The sequence below is a fragment of the Anticarsia gemmatalis genome, chromosome 19 (assembly GCF_050436995.1).
Source record: "Anticarsia gemmatalis isolate Benzon Research Colony breed Stoneville strain chromosome 19, ilAntGemm2 primary, whole genome shotgun sequence".
Lineage (NCBI taxonomy): Eukaryota > Metazoa > Arthropoda > Insecta > Lepidoptera > Erebidae > Anticarsia > Anticarsia gemmatalis.
The window spans coordinates 2,415,884-2,426,710 of record NC_134763.1 but is presented as its reverse complement, the minus strand read 5'-3'; the positions used below and the strand labels follow the sequence as shown (position 1 = coordinate 2,426,710).

At 33.6% G+C, this 10,827-nt stretch overlaps 1 protein-coding gene across 1 annotated transcript; it reads right to left on the bottom strand.

Annotated features, from left to right (window-relative positions):
• Positions 1–1,505: 1,505 nt before the first annotated feature.
• On the bottom strand, positions 1,506–10,113 carry LOC142981271 (uncharacterized). The gene is made up of 16 exons (XM_076127067.1): positions 9,869–10,113; positions 9,164–9,563; positions 8,757–8,841; positions 8,446–8,648; positions 7,900–7,984; positions 7,748–7,802; positions 7,168–7,318; positions 5,637–5,926; positions 5,071–5,289; positions 4,413–4,605; positions 4,066–4,141; positions 3,363–3,565; positions 2,911–2,995; positions 2,672–2,726; positions 2,172–2,311; positions 1,506–1,636 (listed from the first exon to the last, which is right to left on the bottom strand). The coding sequence occupies exons 1-16, from the start codon at positions 10,111–10,113 to the stop codon at positions 1,506–1,508; spliced, it is 2,616 nt and encodes an 871-aa protein (XP_075983182.1).
• Positions 10,114–10,827: the final 714 nt, after the last annotated feature.

Genomic DNA, 10,827 nt, shown 5'->3' with positions numbered 1-10,827 from the left:
GTCCCCAATTAAAAACCTACTCTTACTTTCTCAACATAAATAACTCCGGAACAAAAACATGTAGGTTAAATAAAGCGATAAACTTAATACACTATTGTCCCGTTTTCAAACGCTTGGCACAAGACGCGAGAGTGCTCCTTGTGGCACTCCGACTTTGGCAAGGATCCCGTTGTATCTTTAAATTTTCTGCTTAATCCACAGTATTTTCGAGTGATTATTAAAGTTAACGAGATTCTGTGCAGTTTTGTTTTGGCCTTATTTTATACGGGATTTGGGATATTGTAATAAAATTTGTGCTGTTTCATCAAAGTTACTATAAAACTTATTCTTTCTTAATAGTTTTTGTATAAGTACCTAATTACCAAAGGCATTAACAATAAAGCATTTTTGTGCATCGTATTTTTCAAACTACAAACTCAATAATTCGACTGCCTCCGTGGCGTAGTGGTTAAGGTTGTCACACGGCTACAATTGTGACGGGGTTGTGGGTTCGATTCCCACATGGAACAATATTATTTGTGCGATAGTTGTTTACGGTCTGGTTGTACTTTGTGTCCATTGTGTTTATGTTTGTTAAAGCTTTGTATTTTTAAGAAACAAAAAAATACTAAATACATATTATGCGTACTTATTACGTTCATTAAGTAAGATGTAGAGTTTATGAATCAGATTTTGGTTCTATGTAGTCACAATTTGGCTAATGGATTACGAATATTTTCGACAACAGTTACATTTAAGTTCTTTATAAAAACCAAAGACATTTTGTATTTTAAAGCTATTTTTATCCACAAAGACAAGTGGAAGCACGGCTTTGCAAACCATCCACATTTAAAGACGACAGTGAAATGAGCCGTTGAAAAATAAACTAAACAAAACTTCAAGAGACTTTCTTACATTATTAACTTATGTTTTCAAGGAAACATTTTTTTTCTGGCAGTATAACTTCAGTAAAATTAGTTTTAAAATAAACTAAGGCCCAGAAATAAACCAGGTTGCACAGTTAAAAGGAGAAACTAGCTTTATAAGTACAACAATATTAGAGTAATAGTAATAAAGTAAGAGCAGGCAGAATATAAATAAAATAGGCTGTAATAGGAAAATAATAACCAATAAAAAACTTTTTGAATCAAAAGTGATTTGCAGAATAAACTCTTCTAAACACTTAACTACGTGAACAACTTAACTAACTAAAGCGATAGCTTGAATATTAAATAGATCTCTAGCCACAGGCGAAACTTATAATTAGTAAAATCATTAATAATAATAGAAATCGTATCCAAATTGAGATATAAGCAACAGTCCAATAAATAACAGTAAGCAATTAATTCAGACACAAAAGGAAATGCAACGCCCTTCAATTAACGTAACACAAACAAAAAACAGCTCTATCTCAAGGACATAAAATTCAAAATTGATGCACAAAAATATCGTACTACCCACGCTGTATAAAATTCTATAGACAAATCACCAGTGTAAGATGAGCTGTCAGTCTTGAAGATGATGTTTTACTTGTAGAAGTTATGAAGGATCTTGATATACTGGATGTTAGTTTCAATATAAATGATAGTAGAACACGTGATATGACGATTTGTCGTGACGGCTAAACGATTATCCGGATCATTACTCATATTACCACCTTTTGATAACATCATTTTGGGGTTAGAATCGCTACCGTGAATGGGATTTTTTATTCAAAATGCTTTGCGTGTTGCGTGCAATCTCCAAGATTGGGCGTTTTTGTCGGTTTTTTAATCATTTTGCATTACTGCGGCTTTATGTGATGTTATGATAAATATTACGACCTTATTACTGTAAGCTGGCTACTGGATTATATCGGTCAAAACTGTTAACCAGTGTATCGTTCGGGTTAAAAAAGGCATAAGTATTCATAATTTTTTCAGATTGCCTATCAATGTCTTAGTGAGATATTACGTTTAGATTAAATTAACTTATATTTCCTTATGTTTTTTTGACTTCAAGCAAGATCTTGGTTTTATAAAATATTAATTCCGAAATTTTTTATAGCCGTTAAACTCGTGGCTTAACTTGAAAACTCTCCAATAAAACAGTTTATCAATCAAAACGCACTATAATAAACAAAATGACATTAAAAACGACCACAATTCTGTCCAAAATGTTATATGCTTGTCTCGAATTGTATTCTCGTTCACCTAACTTGGTGATGTTTCCACGCGGAGTGAGGAAAGAGACTATGCCGTCCAGGGTCTCTATGCAAGTAGGTAAGATCTGCGACGGAGGGAGTGCGAAGCCGTAGTGCCCTGTATCTCGAAGTTCAAGCGTCAGTACAAACCTGGTAGGAAAGAAAAGTATTTTTATCGTTCACATTAATCGATTAAGCTCATTTTATTCTACGCGATTTGAAAGGTTGACGGTAATGTCAAATTGCTATACTTTGTAGCATAAAAAAATAATCACAATATCAATATCATCTTCTCATCAACAATTTAGTTTAAAGCCTTCTAAGCAAAGCTGTTGGAGGCAAAGCTCTGTAGAAGTGCGAAGGCGTCCAGCATACCTAGGTTAAATATATGTTATCTAATAGGTGTAAACCTAATAAGCTTTTCAACTTTAAACTCTTTTGTCTTGCTCACCAAGCCTGACATATTTTTGATGAGCATTCGACAGCCATTAAAATAAAGAAAATACTTACGGAACTTTAAAAGTTTTCTTCACCCAGTCGCTACTGAGTCCTGATGCAATATAACCTGGGAAATAGATATTTTTTATGGTTTTATTCAATACACGTTATTATCTTTGTGATCGCCTATCATAAAATGTATTAAAATTGCCTTTTATTCTATGCTGTATTCAGACTAAACTTACAGCTTAATTAACGTAGAAATAAATGATTTTAAATATATAATAAACTATGGCATCAGGTATACTTACCTACAGTCTCATACGCGGACCCAATGGCATAACGCGTTTGATATTTCATCGAAATTTTCTTGGCCATTTCCTTGCTCATCACGTACTGAAAATAAAGTGTTTGTATTAGCTTCTTGACCAATTAATGAACATTATAAAATCTAGTTGACCGTTTCTTTTACGATGGTAGGCGCGACTGCAGTGGCTATCGCTACCAAAAGGTTCTTTTTTGCAACATTTTAACCCTGAGTAGAGTTGAAATTTAAAACCGGAGGTTCGAGAGCCTGGTCATTGGGACCATTGTAAAACACACAGTCAGATCTGATACTAAACCTTTCATATCACGAATTTTGAGACCGCTTGACAGTGCAGTCTGACTAAATTAAATGAACGAATGACTACAAAAAAGAAGAACATTGTCTTGAAGGCAACAAATAATAATTAAAATAATCAAAAATGTATATTAAACTAACCACTTCATCGTAATTTTCAAAATGTTGTTTCGAATACGCATAAGGTATGACCATATATTGTCCGTAAGAATGGAAGCTGATGTAGTATTCCAAGTTGCTGCTCTTGGATTGTATGAAATCTGCCATCGCTTTGCTTTCCAGCTCAGAAAATGCTTGCGCCCCACAATATTTCTCTGATGTTTTGCTCCAACTGATTCCCGCAGCTAGAAATGTTTAATTTAATACTGAATTGTAGATATATTGTACAATAATAATAATAAATAAATTGTTTTTTTTCCACGTTCGGATTTTTGATCGAGGAAAACCTTCATATATCGAGAAAAGTGTAACTCCCAAAAGTTTAAAAAGTAACTTTTATTTTAAATCTTACAGATAAGTGCAATATTCTTTGAGATGAGAAATTCAGGCATTTTGTTCTACGGCTAAGTCTAATAAAAAAACTAGCTGACCCGCGCAACTTCGCTTGCGTCACTCAAGAGAATGGGTCAATATTTTTCCCATTTTTGTAACATTTTTCATTGCTAATCCGCTCCTAATGACCGTGATGTTATATAGCCTATAGCCTTTCTCGATAAATGGTCTATCTAACACTGAAAGATTTATTCAAATCGGACCAGTAGTTCTTGAGATTAGCGCGTTCAAACAAACAAACAAACAAACTCTTCAGCTTTATAATATTAGTATAGATTAAAAAGCACCATACTTCCAAATGCTGTTGCAAAGTTTCTGTTCAAATCTACACAGGCTGCGCTATTACGATTCTTTCTCCATAGACGGTCCTAAAATATAAGCACTGTGTTATTTATTGGCATTACTTTTTGACACTTATAGGTGAAAAAAAAATTATAATTTTAACTTGATCAACTCTCCACTCGCTGAAAAATATTGACTTGGGATCAAACAAAGGGTCCGAGATCACAAGACTCCATAAACTCTCCAATATCAATTTCATGCAAAATCAGTTCTGAGGATTAAAAAGGCATGAAAGCGTAACAGACAGACTTTTGCATAAATAGTATTAGTTATAGTATCAATGTACAATTAACTAACGGTGGTATGCGTGTACTCGTATCCATCAGGGTTCGTGAAAGGTATGAAGTAGAATTCGTAGGTCTCAGCTATGGACTTCAGGGTCGAGTCGCCTGAAGACCGAGCGTGAAGTAACTGAGAGATGAGGTACGTGACTACTGCTGGCGAAATCCATTCCCTTGCGTGGATGCCACCTTCTATTATGACTGTAGATCTGAAAATTATATGTCGACAACATTGTGATGATCAGGTAACACACGGTACTGATCAAATAAATTTTCCCTTACATAATATTATGCTAACTGTATATGTGCAATGAATTCCTCAGTTTTTTTTAAATATTAGTTGACTAAACATTTTTTATCAAATTTTAGAAGCCGGGTTCTAAACCATGACAACTCTCACAGTTTTGCACGCTTTTTTCTGATTTCATTACGAGCTTAATTCCACTATTATTTATAAGTCCTAGTTTTTAAACTAGGATTTCTGTTTGCTTTGATTCAGCTACGAACGAATGTAATTTAAACGATATTGAGACTCTCAGTTACCTCCATCGGACGGTAGATAAGGGTTAAAATCATCACTTTTAACTGTTCTACTTTTTTACAGTTCGTAAAAAAGTTGCAAAAATTATAGCATAAATCAGAATAAACTTCATCAACAACAAGCAAGAACTCACCTCGGCGTAGCTCCAGACAGAAGCACTCTAACACTCAGTATATTTCGACGTTCATACGTATCACCAATACTCCGTATTGTTATCTGGCGAGGGTATGTTCTGGCCAGGTCCATCAGCCAATCATAGACGTCGTCCAAGCGATAGAAACTGGTCCAGTCCATGGACGCCATCTTTCTTCTGACGTAGGACTTTGAAGCTGCCGTTTGCTCGTTGAAGGCACTATTATTATGAAATAGCAAAATAGTAGACTATATTTAGTGATAAGCCTTTCGAAATAAGTTTAAGGTCGGAGGAAGCCAAGATGGTCATTATTATAACTGCGTTGGAAGGTCGTAGGTTCTATCGCCGATGGCATGTTTGTACTTTGTATTTGTTTTTTTTTTGCAAAAATAAGTTGAAGGAGTTCCAATGAATTGGGTAACACGACATGACGTGTATATCGATAAACAAAACTCATCAGTTAAAATGCAAGATTGAATAAGAAATCAATAAAGAAAAATCAACAAACAAAATTCTTTCAGACCAATCAGATCACAGATACATTTGAGAAGTCACCAATACAGTACCTTTGAACATTCTCCATAACAGTAGTAAGATATACGCCCAATTGGTTGGCGTGTTGCAAAAACAGCACTTCATCATTTGGATTTATCACAAAATCTACAGGTTTATACAGAATACTCGGTTCCCTCCAATAAATAACATCAAAAAACTCATCGAGAAACAATATAAACTCCAAATGACTCTCATTCACAGGTATAGCTCTATACAAGGTATAATTCTCATAATTTTTACTAACACAAACATTTTTGAAGTATGACAAAGTGATTAAATAAAAGAATACATTTGTATTCATCTTGAATTTATCGAATCGTATGTTTTGTGGTCATTTTTGAAAGCGTCGCGTTTTCACATTTTCGCATAGTAATTTGACGGGTGTCAAAATATTGGTAGAAGATAATATTTGAGAAGAGTGTCACTAAAGAGGTGTTAGTGTTTTGTCTATAAAGAAACACATAAGGGTGTATTCACACAGTGTATTTTATAAACACGCGTCTACGACAAGCACTTGTCGCTCCGTAGAAAAGCTGAATTTTGTAACTTGTTTAGGTTTCCTATATATCATTTCCTGGCCTAGATTTTTGTATACCATTTCACTCTAGTCTGCCCAGCTCCGTTTCAGTGGATAAGCATCCTGCAACTTTAGACTTTACAATGCCAAAGACATACATACATACATTACATACATATTATATAAAATCACGCCTTTTTTCTATAGCTACTTGTACCAGAGTACTTAAATTAAAAAATAAATTCAAAATTAACTCCTATCTCTAAACATTGTAAAAGCTTAATCTACGTTTAGCCTGTATACTTAATCTGGTACATTAAACACTGCGTCCGAAGCCACTGAGAGCGTCTTAGAACAATTAAGCCACCATTACGACGCTAGGCTCTTGGCCAATAACCAAGTTGCGGTGCCTGCCTGCATAATGACTATCACCTGTGTCGTTGAGTCCTGATTTGTAAGGTCTTGGACCAGTTTGTGGTGTGGTACGGTTATAACTGTGTTTAGAACTGCTTAAGCAGGCTTAGAACGTGAAATTGTAAACTTGGTAAAAAGATCTTAGCAGCGGTTATGTGGTAAATAGATCAACTTTAGCTAAATATTGCCTAAATAAATATTATTATTAATATTGTCTTTGGCAGTTTTAGTTTATTTACGAATAGATGCAGTGAATTTTGTAATTTGCACTATGACGGGAAAACATTGCAGATTATTTTTTTAAATTAAAAATTGCCTTGCCACGTCTGTCTGTCTGTTTGCAATAACCTCAGAAACGACTTAACATATTTGCGAACATTCATACGGAATTTTATCAATAGGTATGAATCTCTATGATTACTGGGGACAGTTTAGGTAAATATTATATGCTCGCAGTTCGTAAGTGGCGGGCCACGGCAAATTTTGATCAATGAAAAACTTTTGAAAATAAACACATACAAATATATTTATAACAAAATATTCACAATGGAGAATAATAAAGTTAACGTGAGTCCCTTTAATTTTTGTCCACGGCTGAAAAGCAGTTTCACTTTCCTGTGTTTCGCTGTCATCAGCTCCATGATACCTGAGAGGGTTTCCTTGCAGGTTGGGAGGATTTGACTTGGAGGGAGGGCGTAGCCGTAAGACCCGTTGTCTCGGAGAAGAAATGTGTAGACAAACCTGGAAGAACTTTCATGAGAACTTTTGGAACATAGATTTAGCTTAGTATTTTTTTTAAAGAATTGTTATTTTTGTCTATCGTTAAAAGCTTAACCCTTGGTTATTTTTTATAGTTAACCTGGAAATATATTTGACTATATTTTAATATGTGAAATATTTGAACATACAGAATTGTTAACTATATTAACTCAATGATCAGGTAGCTTGGAAGTTGTTATTAACGTTCATTGTACATGACGCATTTTTTTATATGGAGCAAGTACTTTATTGTCTGCCAAAAATACTTTCTGAAAAGTATTTTTATATTGAGATTGGAGCAAACAAAACATTACCCAGTTAATTTTCAATACAAACACAAACCCATTAAGCAAAATAAAAGCAATGCCTTCAATTCCATTTTATACAAAACATAAAACTACATAATCCTTTCATATAAAAAAATTGAATTACCTCACGTTGTGAGTTTTCTTTGTATAACTGGCACTGTTTCCGGAAATACGCAGACCTGCCGTCAAAAAAAAAGAAAAAATTCAAAACGACATATTTCTACAACCGAATTTGATACTTATTGTTATAAAAATAAAGTTCAAATTCCAACAGACCTAAAGTATCGTAGGTAGTGCCGATACTGTATTTGACGCCGTTTATACTATACATTTTCAATATCGCCTGTTTACCAAAATTCTCCTGAAAACAAATACACGTATGAAATTCAAATGATTCATGAATATTTATGCGCTATATCTGTGAAGGAGGAATGGCTATTCGTTTTATGATAGTTGCTTCATGTTTAGTGTAAAGTTTTAGTTTCACGGTTTGTTTTGTTTGGTGTGAACATTATGGCCGTTAGGATAGTACTTCAATTCAAAATGTGGGAGATTACAATTTCAGGTTTCTTTATATGAACTCTACAGCGCTCACGGCTTAACATAGTATACTGTCATAGATTTAGAGCCTTTATTCAACGAAAAAATCAATCTTATGTATACATAAATATCCTGTATGTATTAAATGACATTTTATTTTACCGTTTTCCCCTAATATGATGACGGACAAACTAAATTTCATAAGAAAAATATTTCAAGTGTGTAATGAAAAATTATTAATTCATCAACATTGTAAAGAAAGCAAGAGTTTAGACCACTTACCGTCTCGCCGTAATTGTCAATATGTTTTATTCTATCGGCATAAGGGATAATGATTTTCTGTCCATACGCATGAAACGAAAAATAGAATTTCAGATTTTGTTTCTTTTGCGTAATAAATTCTGCTAATATTTTTGATTCTGGTTCCGAGAACGGATGTGGGCCACAATAATAGTCGTCTTTTTCATTATTACTTGTCCCATATTCTACAAAACAAGATAATATTTATTTCATACTATCATCTCTCTTCTTATAGTATCCTATCTTTAAGTTAAAAAAATGTCTGCTTGATAAATTTTCCGAACTACACTTACTTCCAAAATTGTAATCGAAATTTCTATTTAAATCGACTCCATAGTTTGATCCAATTAATCTTCTGTTTTTTCTCCATAACCGATCCTAAAAAAATTACAAATATGTGAAAAGTACCTCACTATAACTTATACCTTAACCAATAAACTTAGCTTATAATTTTTATGGTAAAAATATTTAAGAACATTGAAGATATTTTTGTTATTTTTTCTCTCAACTAAGAGGAGGATTAAATAATAGTCTCTATGCTAGCAAACTACACACTCTACACAGCACAGGTAGATTATTAAACAAAAAAAATCTTTACTAAAAACCTTTGAGCATTCACCATAATCAAAAAAGATTTACCTTATTCATAAGATACAAAAGCACAAGTCAGCTAAATAAAATAACAGAAACTCTAACTTACCGTTTTCTGACTGTACACATAACCATCCGGATTGACAATCGGTATCACATACCACTCATATTTCTTGATCAACCTGGCCAATTTCCAGTTCTTCGTCACATTCACCCTCACCAACTGGTCCACGAGGTACGTAGCAAACTGCACTGAGATCCACTCATGACCATGAGTTCCACATTCCACAATTACTCTGAATTTTGGACTATTCTTCTTGACACTTATAGCGAAAATCTCTCGGCCTTCCACTGATTTCCCAATTGATGTCAATTCGACTACTGTAGGGTATTTCAAAGCCATGTCTGCTAGCCATTGGTAGATGTCTTCTAAAGAATGATAGTTCTGCCACGAGTATGTATCTACTTTTAATCTGGAGTATCTTTTTACTTCTTGGTCGTCAAATGCACTGGAAAGTTATGAATAAGTTCATATATTTGGGGTCGAATACACATTCAAAATGAACTCAGTCAATACTTTTGAGACAAATAACGTACACTAGCTAATACTATGGGAGTAATTTTGGTACCAAAAAAACCGAAAAAATAATAATTACAGAATTTAAGATTTCAGGAAAACAAGTAGGAATATGAAATGTTTAGCATAGTACCCGAAAAAGCATAAGTATCGATACGTATCTTATACATTTTGACTGACTGCAAACAACACTTTCCAAAAGTTACAATACAAACCCACTAATTACATCACACAAACCTCTGAATATTTTTCAACAACAAAACAGTCTTCAATTTATAATGATTAGCTCTTTCAATAAACAGTTCCTTATCCACAGGATTCACAATAAACTGGACATCTTCATACAATTTATAAGGTTTCTTCCAAAATACCAAGTCAATATATTTTTGTTGGTCTAGATTCTGTAGAAACCTCAAATGATCGGGCTCAGTAGGCACTGTACTGAACAAAGTGAAATTATCATACTTCCGACACTGACACATTCTAATATTATTTACGAAAATTATTATAATCGCTACAATTTTGGCATTCATTCTCATGAATTTTTGCGAATTTCCATTTATTTAGACTGTTCATGACTTGACATTGCAAATATAATGACATTTGTAGAATAGGAAAGAAATGGATAGGTACTCTATGTATTTAAAAGAAATAAGGAGGTAGTAGTGGCAAGTGGAAGAAGAGTACTCTCTTATGAGTTTGTTGGTAAACCAATAAATTGACAACAATAACAACAACAATAAAGTAATTTTCTATATTAATGCGTTTATCGGTATTAAATGCAGTGCTATTTATATTCTGAAAATTAGTATAGACATCTAATCATACTTAACAAATTTCAATATTTTTTGGTGTAAATCATATTTCTGATAGTTAGTGTACGTACTAAATAGCTATATTGTTTTCACAGAAACCTTAAATCAAGTTTTCTTTGGTTTCCACAAGCCCTTTTAAACGGATTCCTCGACAATTTACGACAAGTGGGATTACACCATAATTTCTAAAATGCTCCCTTTATAGCTAAACTTGGGAATCCTTTTAAAGTATCTGTCACTTGACTCTGGGACAGCTGATTAAGAAGTTAAATAAAAATGTAGCCCACAGACGTGTAATAGGAAAAGTTTGTGCGACGTTTCAACTTGGCAGTTTTAACACTTTTAACTGATCATTGCTTGGTGTTGGGTGTTGATTGGTCA